The sequence below is a fragment of the Ambystoma mexicanum genome, chromosome 6q (assembly GCF_040938575.1).
Source record: "Ambystoma mexicanum isolate Mex_15411 chromosome 6q, UKY_AmexF1_1, whole genome shotgun sequence".
Lineage (NCBI taxonomy): Eukaryota > Metazoa > Chordata > Amphibia > Caudata > Ambystomatidae > Ambystoma > Ambystoma mexicanum.
Genome location: NC_090937.1, coordinates 85066324 through 85089722, shown reverse-complemented (window position 1 = coordinate 85089722; position 23399 = coordinate 85066324). Strand labels below are relative to the sequence as shown.

At 46.4% G+C, this 23399-nt stretch overlaps 1 protein-coding gene across 1 annotated transcript in view; it reads left to right on the top strand.

The window, feature by feature from the left end:
- The window catches only part of LOC138515795 (alcohol dehydrogenase class-3), a 216112-nt gene that overhangs the window by 133006 nt on the left and 59707 nt on the right, over positions 1–23399 (top strand). The window contains exon 4 of the mRNA XM_069630521.1: positions 13270–13357. Coding sequence (XP_069486622.1) covers positions 13270–13357 — 88 coding nt within the window. The remainder of the gene's footprint in view (positions 1–13269; positions 13358–23399) is intronic.

Below are 23399 nucleotides of genomic sequence, written 5' to 3'. Positions count from 1 at the left end.
CTATTGTAGACATATAGAGTCCCACTCCAGAGGACCACAGAAGGTTGGTGGTTGCCAGAGCATTGAGATGTCTTTTTGTTGGTCCCCCTGAACCTCCCACCTCCTCAAGCAATGGGTATATCCTTGTTGTTGTAGTAGACCATGCCACTAGATACCCTGAGGCAATCCCATTGAGGACCGTCACTGCTCCGGCAGTAGCCAAGGTCCTACCAGGTACATTTACCAGAGTAGTATTCCCCAAGGAAGTGATATCCGACAGGGGGACCAACTTTATGGCCCACTAAATGCAAGCCATGTGGAAAACCTGTGGTGTAACCAAGAACAGCCTACCATCCCCAAACCAATGGGTTGGTAGCAAGGCATAAAATAACGGTTATCTAAATTCACTAGTCAAGAATGATTAATTGCTTTTCTTTTTATAAGTCATGTCGCACTAACTGCAATTTCTCTGGCTCTTTCTCTCTGCTCTGTCATGGCTTCCACCTCCATACCCCAGCATTTTTCCATTTCATAATTTGTTTGCTCACTTCTGCACCCTTAAAAGGTCTTCCCCTTTTTTATGTTCACTTTGCTCTCATGTTTCCACCGACCCTATAACTTTCTCTCTTGCCCATCTCCCCTCATCACTTCTGAGAGGCTCTTCGTGCTTCCTAAATCAATTGTCTAATTCCCTTCCCTTCTCTTCACTGTCCACCTTTGCTGAGCTCTATATTCCACTCCGACTGCAATGGCCTTAAACATGATAGGCCTTCATGTGCACATGCAAAAGGCTTTTTTTGTCATGCATCTGAAAAGATGTGAAGGGCTGAGTGGGCACCAATGTTCCCTCTAAGCTGTGTGCTTGCCCAGCTTCCTCTGGGTGCCTCTCAGAGGATTTTTTGCCGCATGTACAGGCAATTCTCACAGACGCACAAAGATTTAATGAGGCACAAGCCACAGCAATTACCTGACATTTACTTTCTCTTAAAATAATGAACTAGTCATGATATCCTGGTGTACCTCATTTACATTACCCTACCATGCAAGCGTGACCTTAAAAACCTAAAACAATGCAGCCATACGTGGTAAACACTAATATGAAAAAGTGGCTCCATGAACAAGAAAATGTAATTAAGATATGCTTACACACATTAACCAACTACTGTTCTCTCCCCGCCCATGACTCCTATGCTCTAGTCAACCACACGCTTACTCTCAACTCTACCCCAAAACCATACTTGTATATTACCAGACAACCTTGGCTCTTCCTCTCTTGGCTCTGCGAAAGGTTACCAGACATGTACCTACATCCACTTATTTTATGTTTTTTTGTAATTTGAGTTACATTCAAGTACCAGAACTTCTGTTATTCATCATGCCTTATAGAAAGTTCCTTTTTGGAAGGCCTTACAGCGACTACCCTGGCACCCCTGAGATGTGTCCTTCATGCTGCAGCACGGCTCCACCCAATAAATACACTAATATTAATAATAAAACCATCACCCACACTATGTAACCTAATTATCTCAAATATTTGGATACTGACTGTAGGGAAACGGTCTACTTGGATGTGTAACCTATCCCATGCTTCCTAGTCTTGGTACATATGTCCGTCAAGCACTTTGAAGTGGTCCCTTGCATGTTAGCACATTATAAAACTCAAATATTAATGTGCTCTAAGGATTTTGAGAAGACCAATGTCATGTGCCGAGTCTCCTACTTTAGCATTGCTAACATTACTCTAAAAGTGGAGAGCAACATTGCAATATCGTTTACTTGGCCTGCAAGGGATAATGGGCATGGGATTTGCCAGGTATTACTTGTCTATAGTATTGGGGCAACAGATATTCAGACAGTAGAATGCTTTTCACACAATCTGCATCCTTTCTAAGTGTTTAGAGTTGCATTGGGTGTAGACTGTAACAAATTATATTTTAGCTCAATGCTGTACTAAAACAATTTCACTCAGTTGTATCATCCTACCCAACAATATAAGGGTGGAATAAGTTGCAAACAATCTTGTATGCAGTTCAAAAACTTTGTGTAACTGCAGATTCATTACATATTTTCTTAAAATGCATAGAATATCACGGCGAGGCACTAAATATGTTTTGCTTGCAAAGTATCATGGGTATGCAAATATCCCAATAAGTGTTTCACTGCTACAATCTCTCATGTTTACAGTGCCCTTGTATTCGAGGCAAGCACAGGAGCTGTGGAAGGGTACAGGTGACAGGGTGCAGGAAAACACTCCTTGCGCGTGATGACCAAATCACTAACTTTCAAAAACCAAGTCAGTTGTTTTGGCAGTGCAGTACAGTGTAGAAAATGTGTAAACATTTTTATTTCTTTTTTTTGCCTAAAGGAAACCACTAGTAACAGTCTAGGGGACTGCACTTTCTGTTTCTTTCTATGCTCAGGTGCCGAGGGCATTTCAATATAAATGTGCCCTGTATTTACTGACTGTAGCATCCCCTTGCATCTTGTTTAACTGATAACCGTGAATTACAGAGGGAACACCAATTAAAGCTGTTAAAGCTCAAGCTGTTGTACATCTGAGCATTTATGCTATTAACCTAAAAGGCATACATTACAAGTTTCAATTCAACAGGGCTCAATAGGACACCTCGGTAAGTCTCTTGTTGAATTTTGCCTATGATGTGATGAGGAAGGGTGGGCAAAACTATAGGCTGTATTATGTGCCCTGTCATTTTACTTATGTCAGGGTTACAAGCAGGTCTCTGATAAGAATGTGCTTCCTTCTTAGAGTGAAATGATTTTTCAGGGAGTAAAAGAAAGTAATTAGCTTTGCCAACAGGGATACTTCATGTTTATTAAAAGATGTTCTTTGGCCTTAAAATTCGTCTTGCGATCGGTCAAATATAATTAGAGTTCCTTCCTATGCCACTGCACTGCTGGTCACTGATTCGAAAAAAATCAGTGGAGCTTTTGGGGCAGAAGTCGAGGGTTGGTTCTTATGTGTTCATTGTTTGCCATTTTTTATTGGATACATTTTTCTGTTTTTAGAGATAAACAATTGATGGTGTATATGTCTCTTAGCTGTAAGGCTGGTTTTGAGTAACTCACAGGACAACATAATGTGGATGGTAATCAAAATCCAGGGAATTTTGATAATCATATACTGTGGTGCAGTTATTCAGATGCAATTATCATCCTTACACACAGTTTGAGAGGCATGTTCACATGGCCTTTGAATTACTTCATTAAAGTAGCACATGAGCACCTATTGGCATGTTTTCTGGCACAGACTCTAGTGCCTTTATTTCATCTGCAAATATTGTATCCGGTCTGATTTGTTGATGGCCACATCAGTTATGAAAAGCAATATTAGTTTTTTTTGTAGTACACAAGTGTTTTTTTCCAGTGGCATAAAGCGCACATTTTTCTCTGCACAAGAGTACTTTTGCTAGCTACTGTGGGATATCTTGAGGTCTTGAACTGGTTGATGCCTTCTCTTTATAATCACATATATAACATTTTTTTTAACCAATGTGTCTGGAAAGTGATGTAAGATGCACATTTTATGCAGATCAGTAATGAATTGCAGTGGTTTGGAAGGGGTAATTCCTTTCCAAAATCTCTTGGGAGATGGTAGATAATTAACTACGCATGCTCACAAAGTGGCTTATCTTGAGAGTCAGTGGCGCGCATGGAAAATAATGTGATCACGAAAGGAAACCAGTTCCGCACTTAGAGAAATATAATTCGAGGGAACATTGCTGGAGACTTGCATTTGCAGCCCTTTTCAGAGTTGCTTGCAGCTTTGCCCTTTGCAAGCCTCCCAGCTTGTGGCCCAACAGTGATTCTTTTTACAACAAAAATCTCTAACATTGTGCAAGACTTTTGTGCTATCTTCAAGAAGTGCCTCATCTCCCCTGCACTTTACTCAATTGACATTGGCTGTCCTGGCTCCCTGCAGACTCTTCTTACCCTCTGATTGTGTTTATCTATCCCTCCAAAATGTCATACATTACTTTTATAGCTGGTGAAGGGTTAACCTATATTTCATTGGGGGATTCGAAAGTGCTTACATGTTTGAGAAATGTGTTAACCATTGTTTCCTTCCCTAACCTTTTTCCTTTTTGCCATAACTTGAGTAGTGTATTTAAGTGTAAAAAGTGGTAGAATAGTGTCCAGTGTCCTAGCAATTGAAGTCACCTGAGTCACCTGAGGTTGTAGGAAGTGTCTGTGTGCCACCCCAAAAGTGTATTGACTTAACTGAGTGTATTTAGGTGTTGCATATTGCTCCCTTCTAAAGAAGGCGTATTTTAAAACTGACACATTAATAAATAATTATGTTAATCAAGAAACATTGAAGTAGAAGTGTTATTTGAATACCTGTTACTGTGGATCTGTTACAACCCCACAGCTCACATTGACCCTTCTTGAGATAACAAATGAAATAAGGAAAGGGCAGAATACCAGGTTCTTCTAAACTCCGGTCATACCTTGAAAAGAAATGTTATATATAGGGGTACACTGAGGCCGGAGAAGTAGATGCTTCTTTCTAGTGAAAAGGCAAAGCAACAGAACTAAATATTACATAATCACTTCATCAAAAAGGACCAGATACACTACATCAAACAGGCAGTGAAAGAATTCAATTCATGTCCCACGAACAAATATTGCAATAGATTTATTAATTCATAAAAAATCCAACGCTGGATAATAAAATTGGCATGTGGGGATTCCAAGATGACCGCCGGCGCAGGGAGACGTGAGTGAGACTCGCTCCCGCCGGGCCTTTCAGCAGCACTGTAATTAGCAACGTTCCGGAGGGTGGGAGATCCTATACCCGGCACCGAATATCGTCCAAAGACACAGGACGCACACGGAAGAAGTCTTCCTGACGTCCAGAGACACTACGGAGAGGAATCCCCACCCCTCCCCCCACCGCGCCAACGATCCATCCGACGCGGCCCAAGGCACGGCCGGGGCGCATGAGGGAACGGAGAGAGGCGGTTTGCCGGGCAGTACAGGGGAGACTGGTGGCACGGACCGCCCGGGCGGGAGTGAACCCCAACACAGCAGAATCGGTGCCATCAGACACCAGCGAGCGCGCGGAGGGAGCCGGGGAGCAGCAAACGAACTCAACCCGATGCCCAGAGCTGAGGGGCGCCAGCAGTAGTCCCCCGGCCTGGTGGACTGGAAGGTGAGCCCCCCCCAACTGCCAGATCCCCCCCGCGCAGCGGTGGGCGGACCCCGAGAGCGCTAGGGGGAATCCCGCATCCCCCTCCCCCCCCTCACAAGGCCAGAACGGGCGGGAACCGCAGGACACCCTGACCGCGCAGTGCAAAAGGGAGTCTATTCCCCCCCCCCCCCCGAATCACCATCGGCACATCTCGACGCACGCAGTGGGCCCTACCTTGGGTCACCGCTCAGGCTAACGCCGCGCAGCCATCGAAGATAGGGACAGTCACAGACAAAATCGCCGGTACTATGTCTAGAGCTAAAGTGAAGGGAGGGGGATCCCAACAGAACCAGCAATCCGCTAAGCAGGACTCCAACCTGGTACAGATGTGGGGGGTGGAGACCCCGGTATCGACGAGAAGTAGGCCCCCGGAGGCCATGCCGTCACTGCCTGCAACGGAAGCGGCCCACATCACATCCAGCGACCTACCCCCAACAAAAGAAGATATGCACTCCTGGTTTAAAGAATTACAAGACAAGCTCATGTCGACAGTCCAGGACCAATTCGCCGCAATTAAACACGACATGCAGCAGGCAGTCCATGATGTTAAACACGACATTACGAACCTGGAAGAAAGGACAGATACCCTGGAAAAAATACTGCAGAACGCGGAAGAGGAGGCACTACAAAACAGCGAAACTCAAGAACACCTTGTCCGCTTGACCCACAACCTGGAAATACAGTGTGAGGACCTAGAAAATAGGTCCCGCAGATCGAACATTCCCATTAAAAAATATGCCAGAATCGGTCACGGATAGGGATCTAAGGAAAGCGGTGCAGGAGGTCTTCAGAGATATCATAGAAGCACAAGATTCAGAGGCAGTGGGGATTGACCGCATCCTTAGAGTGGGCCCAAAGCGCACTGTGGCACCAGGGGAGAGACCCAGAGACGTGTTGGCAGCTATATCCTCCTACCCGCAAAAAGAACTCCTACTACGGAGAGCGAGGCAGCTAGAACAAATCAGGATGAACGGGGTGGAAATTCAGCTGTTTCAAGACATATCTGCCATAACACTCCTGAAAAGAAGAGAAATGACCCCACTCACCCGAGAATTGGTCAAGAGAGAGATAAAATACAAATTTACATTCCCTTTCGGTCTACTGTTCGACTGGGAGGGTCAGCAAAGGAGGGTGACCACCATGGAAGAGGGGCTGAGCATCATGGACATCCAGATAGATGAACCGTCGACCAAATACGAAAACAAAAGGGGGGGGAACGGCAGAGCAGACCAGGGGGATGGGAAAGGGTCCGCCAGAAAAGGAAACGGCAAGGAAGGGGAATCGAAGTGTCAAATAAAACAACCGAACGGACGTGAATCCACAGCTCAAGATACTCGGTGCCCAGAGGATGAACACACAATGCGGAACAGCACCCTATGATGGAACCCGGACTGAACAGAATCATTAGGCCCGGTGAGGCACCGGAACGACTTACATCAAGGCCAAGGGATGACGAGGGGTTTAGGACTCCCCGCACGGTTCGCCTCGAGCCTACAGAGGGCAGGGAGCGATAGGCGGAACGCCAGAGCTACCTTAGGTACCCGGGCCCTCCTCGGGGGCACAAGTTGGAATACAGTTAAAGGTTGGGAACATTCTTACAGTTGGGGGGGGGGGGGGGGGGGGAGAGAGGGGGGGGTGGGACGTATCCGTTCCGGAAGAGAGGGGGGAATGGTCAACTCGGGCGAAAGGAGCACCCAGAAAGGGCATATGAAATGGGGAAGATACGATTCGTAACCTTAAACGTAAGGGGTCTGAACTCTCCCGTGAAACGGAAAAAAGTGGAGAACATGCTAAGGAAGGAAAAAGGCGAAGTGCTACTGCTCCAGGAGACACATATCAAAGTACAGGATAGGGGGAAAATTCACCTCAGAGGCTACGAAATATTGGCACAATCCAACGCAGCGGAGAAGAGAGCGGGGTTGATGATTGCTACTAAGGAGGGTCTGGAAGCATGCCTGATTGACAAACTATCCGACAAAGGACGGACGGTTCGCCTTTGCCAATCTCCACAATGACACTAGCCTCAGTATATGCCCCTAACACTGGCCAGGACGGCTTCCTGAGAGACACGATGGGGAGGCTGGAGGAGTACGCGAAAGGTGAAATAATCCTAGGAGGGGACTTTAATATGGCCTGGCATCCTCAGATTGACAGGAGCACGGGTGGGCCCCACCACCAAGGCGCCCCGTCGGATCGACTTAAACGACGGATGGAAGGTATGGCATTGTGCGATGCATGGAGAGAACACAAGGGTCAAACCAAGGGATACACATATTACTCACACGTCCACAACACAATGTCAAGAATTGACTACTTCTGGGTGTCAGTGGAGAACCTGGGTAAAATACAAAACATGGAACTGGGACCCATCTCTCTGTCAGACCACGCACCCCTCTGGATGGATCTGTCGACCCCAAAGAAAGAGAAAGGAATTTGGAGGTGGCAACTGCCACAGGAGATACTGTCAGACCCAGTGATGGGAGAATCAATTAGGGACAAGATCACAGAATTCTTTGAAAATAACGATACAGGGGAGACAGCCCTGAGTACGGTGTGGGAGGCGGTAATCAGGGGCCACTTAATAGCCCTCAAAGCAGCGAGGGATAAACAATCACAACAGTGGGAAACGCAACTGGAAGAGAAGCTGTCAAAAATCTGGGGAGAACTACTGGCGAACCCCACCAGGAGCTTAAAAAGGTCACTTAAACACACAGAGGGGCAACTTGACCTCCTCCGTAGTAAGAAAGCCCAGAGATCCCTCTTATACCTCAAACAGAGATAGTATATAAAAGCTAACGAGGCCGACCGATATCTAGCCCGTTTACTCTCGTCAAAGCGGAAAACTATGACCATCCGGAGCATTAAAAATACACAAGGAGACCTGCTGACGCGCACCGAAGATATAGGGGACACATTCAGGGAGTTCTACCAGGGCCTATATGAAACTAAACACCCAGATGAGGCAGACCAAAACAGATTTCTGACTTCGATCCCCTTTCAGAAAATACCAGAAAAAGCCAGAACGGAACTTGAGGCCCAGATAACGGAAAGTGAAGTGAAGAAAGCAATAAAAGATCTCCCTCTCAACAAAGCGCCAGGCCCGGATGGCTTTACTGCCCCATTCTACAAAAAATACGAAGACCTCCTCACCCCCTTCCTCACTAGACTACTAAACACCTTTAGAGATAGTGGGAACATTACTCCATCCATGAATGAAGCAAAAATACCTGGTATTCCACAAACAAGGGAAAGACCTCACCCTCCCAGGCTCATATAGACCAATCGCCCTGATCAATTTAGACTCAAAAATATACACAAAAATCCTGGCCGCCAGACTTTCCCCACTGCTTCCCTCCATAATAAACCCGGATCAATCGGGATTCATACCAGGGAGGCAGACGCACGACAACACAAGAAGGCTAGTCCATCTAACAGAAAAAATTAACATAACCCGCACCCCTGCAGTCCTATTATCTTTAGACGCAGAAAAAGCCTTTGACCGGGTTGAATGGTCAATGCTCTTCAAAACTATGGCACATATGGGATTCGGGACCCAATATATAAATATGATTAAGGCCAACTACTCATCCCCTTCGGCTAGAATAGCAGTAAATGGGGTGGTCACGGAGAGGGTGGAAATCTCTAGGGGAACGAAACAAGGCTGCCCTCTTTCGCCGCTCCTATATGCGCTGTTCCTAGAACCATTACTAATTAAAATTAGAGAATCGGACCAAATCAAGGGAATCGAGATGGCGGGTAAACAACATAAGGTAATAGCCTACGCAGACGACATGTTACTGGCACTCGAACGCCCAGCCCAGTCCATCCCCGTGGCATTCCACCTCCTTGAGTCATTCGGGGATATATCGGGTCTAAAAATAAACAAAAAAAGTCAGAAATTTTACTCCTAGCCGGGAGCAGAGAACACTGAATAGAGAAGCAGGGCAGTTTGGCCTAAAAGTTGCAGAGGAAGGTATAAAATATCTGGGTATAACACTCACACAGAAGGTTGAGGCACTATACAAAAGTAATTACCCCCAACTCCTGGCAAGAATACAAAAAGAGCTAGAGCGGTGGTGCCCCTTAAATATCTCCTGGTGGGCAAGAATCCAATCGATTAAAATGAACATCCTCCCGAAACTGTTATATCACTTCCAATCCCTCCCGATCGTGATCCCGGATTCCTTTTTCAGGACACTGACAAAGGCAGTTTCAGCTTTCATTTGGAATAGAAAACCCGCCAGAGTAGCCAGATCAGTTCTCACGTCCCACATTAAAGAGGGGGGCCTGGCGCTCCCTCACTTTAAGAACTATTACCAAGCGGCACAACTATGGATCCTGAAAGAATGGCTGGGAGACAATCGGCGAACGATCTGGGTGATCCAGAACACCATTGGAGGACTTGTTGTGGAAATCAAAACAGCATAGGCACCCGAACCTGCGCATCAGCGAGATCATGAAGGCCACAATGAACGCCTGGGACGAGCAGACACGGAAAGGGGACATTACCACCGCTCCGGCCCCGTTCACTCCAATCTGCAGGAATCCGCAGTTCCCACCAGGGACAGAGCACGCGCATATGAGAACTGGGAGGAAGCAGGTTGCAGAAAAATTGGGGAAATGTTTGTGGACAAGGAACTGAGATCCTTCGCCGACTGCAAAACAATATGGAACCTCACAAATGCGGATAGATACAAATATGAACAACTCAAGACACTGGCTGTCCTCACCCGAGAGAACGCACGCAGCGACGAGGGAACTTACCGCCTTTGAAAAGTTTCTCCTTACCAACTCAGGAGACAAAAAACTAGTCTCCACTCTCTACAAATTCATAAACGCACAGGAGGAATACATAAAGTGGGCATATATGAAAAAATGGGAAAAAACTCTGGGAGAGGACATCACACCACAACAGTGGCAGTCGCTATGGCCCGATATCCCCAAACTAACCCGAGCTGCCCAAACCAGAGAAATGTGGACAAAAATCATTACACAATGGCACTACACCCCAGAGAGGCTACACAGCATGTTCCCACATTCGTCTAACCACTGCTGGAGAGGCTGCACCGAAGTAGGCACATGGAGACACATTTGGTGGCACTGCCCAAAGGTCAAAGGCTTCTGGACAGAAGTAATATCAGAACTAAAGAAGATATTTTCAGAAGCGGAACAATTTCCAGAAAAACTATGGCTCTGCGGACTTAAAGGGCAACACGCCAAAACACTCACTAAGGCGCAATGGAGGAGTCTTATGGGCCTAGTCATAGCGGCCTGGGCCACAATCGCACAGGGATGGAAGAAGAAAGATCCACCATTGCTATACACATGGCTATATAAGGTCTGGTCCCAAATGACCATGGAAAAGATAACTCACAATATCCAAGGAACACAAGGCACCTTCACAAAAGAATGGGGAGGAGTACTAGAATATCTCCAATCAGACTATATGGCACAGTGGTGCCCGCACTATATAAAAATAACAGACTTTTTCACTTCTTAATCGACACCGAGGACATTTGATCATGGACTTCTCTTCCGAACCGGATGGGAGGGCGGGGGGGATGTGCGATGGGAAAGTTGGGAACGTTCACTTATGTACTATCTATGAAAACAATAAAATGTTTTTAAAAAAAAATTGGCATGTATATCAAAGCAAAAAAGTAAATGTGAAATAACACATCAACAAAACTACAATAATTGCATCAAATCACAACTGAAATAGTGCAACAAACCAACACGAGCTGCAATCAACTCACCACTCCATCCATACCTCACTCATTAAACATCACCTAACTCACTCGAACTACCTAGCAGGTAATAATTCTAACAGTGAAGAAACAAAATATATCTCCACTGTATTCGAACAAATAATAAGTGAAAAAATTAACAAACTCAACAAAATGAACCAGAAAAATATAAACGTTAAATTTGAGTGGCTAAGCAAATTAGTCGCACCTAATACCAATAATCAATATTACAAGATAAGAAGGCACAATGTTTCTTTCTAACTCCGTCGGTAATTAAATAAGCAGTAATTAAAGAAGCAGAAATTCATCAGGGGTTGGATGGCGTGGAGTCTTCAAGAGGAAAGCCATTCATGAACATTACCCGTGCATTATTTTTCTGGGCCTTGAAATTTCACAATTAGTCTGTCAGATCAATCTGTGTCCCAATGATTAATACAGGGTTATTTCATCCGCAAAGATTCTAGGCATGGGTAGTCGTTGGATCATCAACTTCACAAACTGTTGAATGCCACATGCAATTGTAGCACACCGCATAGGATACACCATCTCATACAACATCAGAGTTCAACGAGTGCCGGCCCTTTTCGTAATTCAACTTCCATCAGCAATTGTTTAGATAAGCCTGGCTGCTCAGTCACTCGACCAACTTGTGTAGTACAGGCCTATGGTTGAGTTACCTACTGCCAAGAGGACAAGGCTGGTGTAGTTTCCTACAGGGTTACTACATACAATCTTGCCTAACATCAGTCACTTCATAGGATTGAAACATTGATTTAAGCTTCACTGGTGCCGCTGTCTTAGTGGATGCACCTTTTCTGAGGTGGGGATTAATGTCCTTGGTCCTTGGTCTCTTAAGACAATAGGTTTGACAGTGGTAGTTGATCATTCCACCGCAAAGTATCCTAAAGCCATCCCACATGAGATGGTAACCTCCAACTCAGTTACTCCACCTTTACCAGGGTTGGCTTCCCTGAAGAGGTTGTGCCTGATCAGGGCACCAACTTTGTGTCTTCGTATAGCCAGGCCAGGTGCACGGTTACATGGTCTAATTGAAGGATTCCTTGGAACTCTAAAGCGCATCACTGGAGCCTTTGAGGAGCCCCACAGAAGAAGTTCCAAACTCAGACCTGCTAGTACACTATGCCCAAACATTCCTTAACCAACTTACCTTTATATCTTTTTGGGATATGCTGAACGTCAAAGGACACCACACCTGTGGCACGTGGCCTGCTTCGCACTTTACTAGAACTGATGAGTTCCAGTATGGATCCTTGGATTGGAACCTTTACCAATTCTCAAACTGCGACTCATCCAAAGTATGGTGCTGCCTCACATGTCCTTGCATTAGATTATTTGTACGATAGACTACCCATTCAATGAGTAAAAGGGTTAGTGAGCACAGATCTAATTTTCCATCCGAAAATCACTTCACCTCTGATGGTAACCCTTTATATCACAGTAGGGCACAATTAAAATTACCTCGAGTGGATAATCATGGAAGTCAAACAGTTCGGGGTGACCATATCGAGAATCTACTTGGCTGAAAAGTGCAAATGTGGATCTGAAAATTTAAATCCCATACTGGTGTAAATGAGATGGCCAGCTTTGCTCTCATAAATGGAACACCTCGTCATCCATGGATGTGCATTTATCACACAAGCACTGAACATTGTTTACCAAATTAATCGCCTACAAGCTGTTGAGGTCCCTCATAGTGCTTCAATGCACTATCCAAATAGTTATTGTCCTGGGTTATGTTGTCTTTCTGCTCTGACATGTGGTTTCATTGGTGCTGGTGGGTGTGAGGGACAGACACCCTATTCTATTGGTAGTCCGATGAGGCCCAAACGACGCACATTGAAGGTGGCACCTTCATCTTTCTCATGTTATACTGCACAGCGCAGACAACATTCATGTTCGAAAGCGCATTTTCGGAGCACAAGCCAGTTACAGGTGGTCTATCTTAAGATCTCAAAGCAATGTTGGTACAGGACACTGAGCATTAACTACATCTCATTCTGAATGACTTGCTTCTTGCACATACGACTTATGGGTGGATGGTTGCTATTAGAAATGTGATTTGTCTGACTTGCCTGTTTTTTTGGCCTTATGTGGGAACAAGTATGGTTGTTCTTTCGTATCCCAATCTCAGAGAACACAACAAAACCTTCATATACCGTTTATTGTGAAAGCCTCAGTTTGGGGGCTCAGGAGGGGTTGGGGGGGGGTGCAAAAGTTTCACAAAATTTAACTTTGGAAAATGTTATTTCTAGGATGGTGCTTACCTTTCTTCTGTAAGAAAGATTGTTCAATATTCTGATCTTTTTGCAGGTGATCATGTAATTCCACTTTACATTCCGCAGTGTGGAGAATGCAAGTTCTGCTTAAACCCTAAAACCAACCTCTGCCAAAAGATCAGGTAAGTCGTTGATTAGTACGTTGCTAGAGCCCAAGTAGAGACTTGCTGGAGCAGCTATTTCAGGACTTGCATTACTTGAGAGTTGCCCATTTTACACAAACCCAATCCCTAATCTAATCTTGGAAACTTTGTTTGCTTGCTTAGTGTCTTCTTTACGTTAATCACCTTTTTGCATTTGCAGACGGTGTTAAACTTGAAATAACGGAAAGAGTTTTTCATTCATCGCTGTTTATTCTGCTTGTGCTAACCATAAACAATCTGTTTAAAAGCATGATTTTAAAAATGAAGTACGTTAGCATGCTTACCTTTGTCTGATTAAAATAATTGTTGCATTTTAGTCTTTATAATGCTGCAGTCTGCACTATGCTGTATGTGTACCTCCTATATCAAGATGAATATATTTGCCATAAATGTAAATCTCTCTTGGTTAAGATAATATATTATATTTAATCAGTCTGGTATCCCTGTGGCCCTTAAGTGTATGCACCAACATTAGTGCCTCTTTAGGGAACCTGTTTGGAAGCAAATTCCTTTGTTTCATAGAGGTGGAGCTTGAGAAGCTGTGTGATGTTTGAAACTGTAGGCACATGCAATAATAAAACCAGGCATTCTCGGAGCATTCGGAGATCAGGGGACTAGAAGATTCCTACTCTTCGCTTGATTTTAAGTGCATCCCTACTTACTGCCATGGGTATTTGTTTGGTCGCTCGGAGGGAAGTCCATGTGACACTTACCCCAAGGTGGTTGGGGCTCTGAGGTTTTGTCCCTGGCAGTGGTCGTGCCTGCCTTTTTAAATACATTTTGTTGAGTTGTTTCTGACTGCATATTCTATAATCCAGTTTTAAGCACATTGTAATACATGGTAAATATTTTTTTGGTAGTTCACATAATAGATTTTTTGGTGGGTGCGTTGGCTGTCCTGATTGGATAGACGCCCTCCCCTTTCTGTAAACTGCAGGGAGAGTTTGCCGAGGATGAGTGTGAAATCCTAATAAAAGCGGACGTTCCTGAGGCAGAAGGCAAGTTGACCACTGGAACAGAAGATCCAAAGCAGAAGATGACCAGAGATGCTGGCAAACCCTTCCAGTAATAGCAAAGAGGCCACTGCTGTCCTGCCCCTTTTTTCAAATCAAAAGAGGAGCTTCGAAGACGATAACTCCTTCCCTTTGGCTGGTGGGAACCACAAACCATAAGACGTGCAGAACGAGCCATCCCCATGTGCTGTGACGATCCAGGGCTGCAAACTGCCAATACCAGTGGCCCTCCAACCCAATTGCAGTGCATAGTTTCCTGTAAGCAAATCCTCCCAGAACTTTGGTACGCTTGGACCTCCAGCAACCAGATTCCCCGGCCCCCCTCCTCCAGGACCAGAAGCGGATTGACCGGGCGGTAATCGTTCATTGTTGGAGCTTGTAAAAAGGTGCAAAAACTGCAGACCGATGTGAGTATGCAGAATTCCTTGCTGAGAGTCCTTTCCCGACTGCTGCGGCAACATCTCTTCCAGAGTCCCTCCTTGTGTCACCACAACCAAGGAACAGGAGACTGGATCCACTGCTGATGCATAGGGAAGAATCCACCTGCATCATCTTCAATCCTTTTCAGGTACTGCGAGGCTCACGGTAGTATTGAACTCGCGACAAATTGTTGCTCCTGTTACTGGAGTGCTGTATCCGGTGTTTGGGTGTTCATCCATACCAATTGCCCAGGCCTAATGCTTGTGCATCGATAGGGAGGCCTTTCCAAGGTCCCGTATAACTTTACTACACCAAAGCATCCTACCTGAAGTAATCAAAGTTTCTGATGCTTGTGAATCTGCTTAGAATCACATGCTGTGAATATAGTCCGACATCTAGTGGTAACCAGAGTATTGCATCTTCGAAAGGGGACATCAACATGGGCGTGCCTGTAACCCTATCCCTTACGTGACGTGTAGTGTACCTCACGTGTCGACGTCCCTCAGATTTTTTTTTTCTGCCCAGCTAGCTGTCGCCTTATGCAGAGTTCTTGCTTATTGCAAAAATTATTTTTTCCGACTTGTTGACCACCACCGAAGATAGCGAAATAACAGATTTTGACGGCTGGTGCTCCGGTCAACACGGTCTACCTTCTGGTCGGCCTATACAGTAGGGAGAGTGGGTTCTGGGGGTTTCTATTCTTTTCAAGAATGTCTTTTTTTTTTCTCCCCTCTTTGACCCTTTTGGTTTTGCCATTGCTTTAATACACCTGAGCTACGGACAGGACTCTGTTTACATTTTGCCTTTCCTGTAAGGGAAAATACCCCAGGAAAGAAAAGCACTGGCAGTGCGATAAGTGGCTTTGTCTCCAACACAACGAGGCGTCCTGTCCGTATAGTCAGCTCCTACGTTCGAAGACTATCAAGGAGCGTCTGGTGAAATGGTGGGCGGTCTACGCCATGTCACAGGCCAAGGGTAGCTTCCCCCCGCAGCCGCCGAAGTGATGATCTAAGCGACAACCGGGGCTCCGATCCGGATTGGCTTCTCATATGAGCGCTCGCGCTCCATGACGTCCGTTCCCGGCCCCACCAGACACAATAGTCCTGCTATGGGGAGTGTACACCCCAGCGACAGGGACTCAACCGCTACGCGTAGAACAAAGCACACAACCCCCGACGGATCAGTCGAAGCGGTCCAAGGTGCCAACAGGTACGTAAAGTTTGACGGCACCCGCCGATTCGAGTGATCGGCTCCGCGCAACTGCGTCGGTGGCATGCGTCCGGGCATTCCTCCTAAGAATGTGCTGACACTTAACCTCCGGTTACTTTGATATCTACGGCCAACCGTCTAAACAGCCTAAACCCCTCCTGGTGATGCTGAACATCAGCTAGAGTCTCGCTAAAATCGTTTCGGCAGCCAATAAACATAAGGGCAAGTCTAATGACACATCGAAGGATGCGTCTAAACGCCCGGAAGGGCGAGAGGATTATTCTGAGTCGCCAGTCTTAACTCTCCTTGACAAATCTCAATGTTCTAGGGAAGAGGATCCCCTAGGAGGAGGCCTTCCCTCCCTGCCCCCGCCCCTCCTCCTCACCCCTCCCTCTGGCTCATCTCCATGGACAAGGGAGAAATGTGAAGGTTGTATGGACAGGCTGGCTAAATTTGTGGTTCACTCCTAAAAGGCCTTATGAAGAGGACACTTATACTACAGTGGCCAAATTCCAAAGAACCTCTGACCCACTGCATGAGGAGGTCTTTGAACTTAAACATCAATAAGAGGTTCCCCTTGATCCTTTTTCTCAGGAGGATCCCTTTGGGGATTCCATTAATCATACCCTGGATTGGGAGGATGAACAGTCGGTGGATAAACCGCCTTGGCTGTCTCCTAACCATACCCCAGATCCTGATACCATCTGCATTGACCCTCTCTCCTCCCCACCTCTGCGTCTGGCATCTCCTGTAGATGACCAGATGGCGTTTAACGCCATTCTGAAAAAAGCAGCCGAACTCTTCCAGATAGCCACGCAAGAGGTAGTGCTAGATTCAGATTTCATAGAGGACATTTTGGAGAAGCCTCCTGCTAGCCAGGCTATCCTTTTACTTAACTCCATCAAAAGGTGCACCGCCCCTTCCTTACACCTTCACAAACTAGGGCTGTAAACCCACGGGGAGGAAAAACTTATTAGCCCCTCCCCTACTGACCCCCTCTATATTGGAGGTCAGGCCACCCCAGATTCTCTTGTGGTCATGACGACCAGGAAAAGGGCAGGGGTCCCCTTGTCCACAGGCGAGGCACTGCCAGACAAACGGTGTTTAAAAAAAAAAATTAAAAAAAATGGTATGCTGTTGAAGAAAATCACTACTGCAGCAGCATATTCCACACGAATAGCCAACAATACCACGCTGTTGGCCAGCTATTCTGATGTCCAATGGAACCTGCTGCAGGAGTGCCTGCAGGAGGTCCCCGAACCAGTGCGTTCTCGCCTGCTTACAATTGTGTCGGAGGGTAAGCAGGCCATAACATACTCAAAAACACCTTAGATGCTGCTGGGACAGCAGGATGAACCTTAGCCCAGGGTACCCTTGTGAAATGTTGCACCTGGTTAAAGAACTCCGGAGACACAAGCATTACTAATCGCCAAACCGGTGGAAGAGTAACCTGTTTGGCAAGGCTGTTGATGAGGCGCTGGAAACTGCCAAGAAAAATCTTTCAATCAAATCACTCAAAGGCCCTTTCAACAGAGAAAGTGAGGGGGGGAGGGTTTTGGGGGGGGCCTTTCAACAGAGAAAGTGAGGGGGGGGATGGGTATGGGGGGAGGGCATTGGGGGGGATTGAGTTCTCGCTGCTCCTTTCGTGGACAGTCCTATCCTCGTTCACCACATAACCAATATGGCACGGGTAACAATTGGTCCTCAGAACAGGGGTCTGCTGCCTCTAATCCATATCCACCCAGAGGACCAAGCAGTGGGAAAGGAAGGGGTTGCAATGCCACCCCCAGAGGATCCCTGTCCTCTGGTCAGAAATGACTCTCAAATCCGGGTCCCCACCGATGCCTCCCCGGTCGGGCGACGCATAACATCATTCCTACATGCATGGGAGGAGATTACCACAGACCAGTGGGTGCTCCGGACAGTCACAAATGGTTACTGCATAGAGTTTTGCCGGCCACCTCAATTCAGACCTCCAGAGTCCAGGAGTCTAACTCCAGAACACCTGAAGATCCTGCTGCAAGAGGTCGAGATCCTGCAGGAAAAGGGCTCAGTTGAAGTCGTCCCTGTTTTGCAGTTAAACGAGTATCTATTCAGTGTTCTTCCTTGTGCCCAAAAATGTTACTCACCTGACTCCCACGGAGGCGCAGGCCTGGTTTGGAGTGCTGTTGCCTCTTCTATGGTGAAGCGCAGGACTCGGAAGATGGACAGGACCGGGCCCTCAAATCTGGCTTGTCTGGCTCGCAGAAATATCCTTCTGTGTGTGAAAAGGGAGTATTAACAATCTGCCGGATAATGTGCAAGCCTCCCACTCCCTTCTCACCCTCCACGAAACCCTTCTGCGATTCCCCGTGAAGCCCACCTTAGGGTCTGAAAGGACGAGCTCTCCATCCTGCTTCTGATGCAGGGGCGCGTTGTAATTCAGTTACTTCACTGGATCATGGATTGTAGAGCGTTCAAGTTTGCTTGACCTTCCCGGTAAAGTACTGTGAGAATTCTGTTTATAAGTATGAGCCCGAAATAATAATTGTCCGTTGTCTCTATTTCAGGTACAGAACAAAGATTCTGAGATGAGCAATGGAACCGACGAAGGAAACTCAGGTGAGTTGTTTGAGTGGTTCCTTTAGTGTCCTTGCATTAATGCACTAATGCTTGTCTTTTTTTCCCCCCTTAGGGGCCGGGGTCCGGAAATCCCAGGATGCGGCACCGACCCGAAATTAAGTGGGAATGACCCAACGGGTAAGTCTTAAGATGGCAAATTAAGGTTTTCTTATTCTCTTCCCTAGCTCACCTTTGTTCTTGTCTTTTGCTCCCTAGGCGCTGAAATGTGGCTGCGGATCCAGATGGTCGCTGATGAACATGGAGGCGCCTAGTAAAGGTGAGTGGAATGCGGCGCTGCAGCGATCGATGCGATGTGCTTTTAAAATGAATGTCTTCCTTTTCAGGATCGTCGGAAAAATGTCTCCGGAATGCGGATTTAGCAGGGAAGGACTCTTCTTTCTCCTATTCTCTTTTCTCCCTTTGCAGGTGTTCCAGGATGCTGGCGGGCGTGGCAGAAGTCAGGATGCAGGAGCAGACACGCTGAGCGTCCAGCTGCTAGATGCAGAACGCGAAGCGTGAGTTGCTGCTTGGGCGTGGCTTAAATAGCCTTCAAAGTAGTTCCAGGTATGTATCCTTCTTCTCAGGTATGTATTCTTCCTCTGGCCACACCCGTGTGGTTAAGTAGTCCCCAAAGATAAAGTAGTCCCATTCAGGCCTCTAGATGGCCTGGATGTTGCAGCATGGTCTGCATCAGGTAAGTTTACACCAAGCACCTTTAAACACAGTCACCTTTTATGAGCCTGGCGCCTATGGCGCCAGGACTGAGTCCAAAGGGCCCCTACTTGGGGCTGCTGAGACTTCCCTCTGGGACATGTCTGCCTCTGGGGTAGCTGGGCCTGGTCTGGCTCCTTGGAGATAGGCATCATGACAAAAAAGGATCTCACCATGCACCCTGTGCTAGATTTGCACCCAGCGAACAAATTTGTCAAACCCCAAAAGTTTTGTATGGTATGCAAGAAGTAATTCCTCTACTAACGCAGGGGGAGTAGATGGCAACATTGGACATGAAAGATGCATACTTTCATATTTCAATGTTGCCGGAACACAGGCAATACCCAAGGTTCATAATGGAGGACAAACTCTATAAAGTCAAGGTCCTTCTCTTCGGCATTGCCTCAGCCCCAAGGGTATTTACAAAGCTACTGCCAGCTGCAGAAGCTCACCTGTGCAGGCAAACCTTCCCAGTTTATCCTTGCCTCAGCGACTGGCTCATAACCGGGGACTCCTACGGAACATGCCTCTCGAACACTCAAAAGACAATGGACCTCTTATTCAGTCTGGGTTTCTCCATAAACTAGAAGAAATCCAGCATCGATCCCAGCCAAGTCGAGCTGTTTCTGGGGGTTCTAATTCAGACAGAAGACTGCCTCGTCTTCCCCTCCAAGGAGAGGGTTCAAAACATGTGGTTTCAGATCCCTCAGTATGTAGCCAGTCGAGAGGTGATGGTACGCAAGGCCATGCGACTGTTGGGGATGATGGCATCCTGCATTTACTTGGTGCATCACGCACGTTTGCGCATGCGTTCCATGCAAGAGTGGCTCAACAGCCAGTGGTTCCAGGGCAGCGGACAATGGGACGATCTAGTGGTTGTCTCAGCAGCCCTCGGTCTCTCTGCAGTGGTGGTTGAGGGGAAAACCTTCACCACCCCCGCAGTAGAAGCCACTCTCATGACAGACTCATCTCTCATAGGGTGGGGGTGCCCAACTTCAACAGACAGTGCACAGCGTTTGGTCCCTCGCACTAGCATCCAACCACATAAACCTTTTGGAGTGGTTAACAGTTTTCAAAGCACTGAGAGCCTTTCGACACAGTTACAAGGAAAGACTGTACTGATCCTCACTGACAGCACCACAGCCATGTACTACCTGAACAAGCTAGGGGACACTCACTCTCTGGAGCTGTCCAAACTGTCACAGAACATTTGGAAATGGCCTCTCAAACACAAGATGTTTCTATTGTCTCAACACGTTCCAGGGGAACGCAATTTTATGGCAGACATGCTCAGCAGAGACTTCCCATTGCCCTTGGAGTACGAATGGCGACTACATAAAGACATCGTCCAACATTTTCGCAAAATAGAGATTCCCAGAGATCGACTTGTTCGCAACTCTGGAGAACTCCCAATGCCCAGATTACGTCTCCATGCAAATCCAATCAAAAGGTAACGGTCTCTGGATAATATGGTCGGGGAAAGGGTGTCGTGGTGGAAGATCCCAGTAATTAAAGCTTCAATGGAAGGGGTACAAAGAATTCATCCCCCTGTGTAACCCGGCTCCCAGATGGGACCTAAAAGTGGTATTAACCAGACTTATGGGGGTCTCCCTTTGAAACCTATGCACAAGGCAAGCCTCAAAGCACTCACTCACAAGACCGCCTTCCTAGTGGCAGTCACTTCAATAAGAAGTCAGTGAGCTACAGGCCCTTTCAATTCTGAACCCGTTCATTACAATTCAGAGATAAGGTTGTTCTGCGCACTCAGCCATGATTTGCGCCCACATTTATTTCTAAGTTCCATGTGAACCAGTCAGTAGAGCTACGCGCATTCTTCCAGAACCCCACCAATGTGGCTGAGAGAAGCCTACACACACTGGATGTGCGCAGGGCTGTCGTGTACTATCTGGAAAAAAACTAACCTAATGAGAAAGATAAACCAGTTTTTCGTTTCAGTGGCGGCTGGTAGGGAAGGGTGCCCTGTCTCTAAATCGGTCATCTCAAGGTGGATTGTCCATTGCATTGCACTCTGATACACTCTTGCCAAGAGATTTGCCCTTCAAGCCTAGAGCACACTCTACTCTGGGCACTGGGGCTTCCATAGCATTCATTGCAAATGTTCTCCTCGTCCATTTGCAAAGCGGCAACCTGGAGTTCTGTACGCACCTTTACAAAACACTGTTGCCTAGGCACTCTAGGTCTGATTCTCAGGTGGGACAAGCAGTACCAAGACATCTTTTCACTACTGTTCCTTCTCGCATCCCAACTCCGGATACTGGTTGCTAGTCTATCCACTGCATGCGATTCTAAGCAGATTCACAAGCATCAGAAGACCTGCATTACTTACCGTAATAGCATTTCTGATGATTGTATCTGCTTAGATTCACATGCGCCCACCCTTCCTCCCCGCTCGGATGGAAGGAACATGGACCTCTTTCTACTTCTTTTCTTGTACTCACTCAGTCATAAGGCTCCCTCACGGTAGAAAAAATACAATCGGAGGGACCTCGACGAGTGAGGGATTTTGGGTACACTACACGTTGGGGATAGTGTTGGGCACGCCCATGTCGACTTCCCCTTTCGATCCTCGAAAGACTAGATGCAATACTCTGCGGTTACCACTAGATGTCGGACTATATGCACAGCATGTGAATCTAAGCAAATGTAATCGTCAGAAATGCTATTACGGTAGGTAATGCATGTCATCCTGTTGAACTTTGACTTTTCTGCTGCTGCATAATACTTTTCACCCCTCCTCAACTGGCTCGGAAGACCTCTTAACTAGTTAGGGATGCAATGCTAAAGTATTGGAATCATTGAAAAGTATTACAAAGTAGTAGATTTGCGATAGCTGGTGTTGAATAACCCTTTTATTCCTTAGAACAGAACATTGTCTGCGTGACTTTAATAAGTGAATGTATCTATCGTTGAACCATGTTCATGACTGGTACATCCCATTACTATTGGTTTACTCACCTGAAAAGGGATTGCTGATGTTTCTACTATGTTGATTAGTGTAAATAGTACTTCACTACCCGGATATAAACTTTCCTTGTGTATATACAATAAACGTATGTTTTACTAGCGCTACAAGTGTGTGAGCATTTCTCTGGACCTATGTATTTACTGAGTTCATTGTGCTTACCTACATCATCCTCGTAAAACGAGCCAGGCTGCGATGCCATTCTACCAACTCTTTTGGTAGTACAGCCTTATACTAAGATTTGGGACCTGTATTCTGTAAAGACTGGAGAGGGGGGTATCTGTACTCCTGCCATCGATATGGCAGAGTAGAAGCACAGGGTACCCCAGCCGAGATTCTCTATATGGTAGAATGGACGAGCAACCAAGGCTTAAGCTCTCAGGAGTTGATATGGACTGGTTCTTCAGTACAGTGTAGTCCCCATGCCCCCACAAAGGAATGTCCACACACTTATGTGCTAACAGTTTCTTATAGAACAATACGGTTCAAGATCTATACATCAGTTAATAACTCTGGCAATTCTAATATGGCAAATATATACAATGTCTATGTGGTACCACACTTAACTATTGATTCCTTTAAAATGCATCAACTGCTGGCAGTTCTAATAGCATACACATCACACAGCACTGTAACAGCATAGATCATGGGAAGGAAGGCAAGTTAAGTTAAAAAATGGCAGAATGCGTTCTTTAGCTACTAAGATGCAGTTCTGAGTGAGGATCCCCCCCCCACCTGGGAAACCTGTGATAGAGTATTAACAAGCCCCGTCCATTAATGTTTAAATAATCTTGTTTCCTGGTTAAAATTTTCAACCACTACAATGTACCGGAGATGGAAGAGTTTCTTCGATGGTTCGTTGAGTGTGGACTCCCTTTACAGAAGGCGAGATTCCATGAAGAAAAGTGAACTCTTGCGTCGAGACTGCAGCTTTGATCTTCACTGTGCTCTTCGACGATTGATAGTGGCAGTCCTGTGAATACGAGGAGTGCGGTGCACTTCAATGCAAAGAGTTTGGTGCTGCAAGACGAGGCGTGCGGTGCACCTCAATGCAAAGAGTTTGGTGCTGCAAAGAAGACTCAGT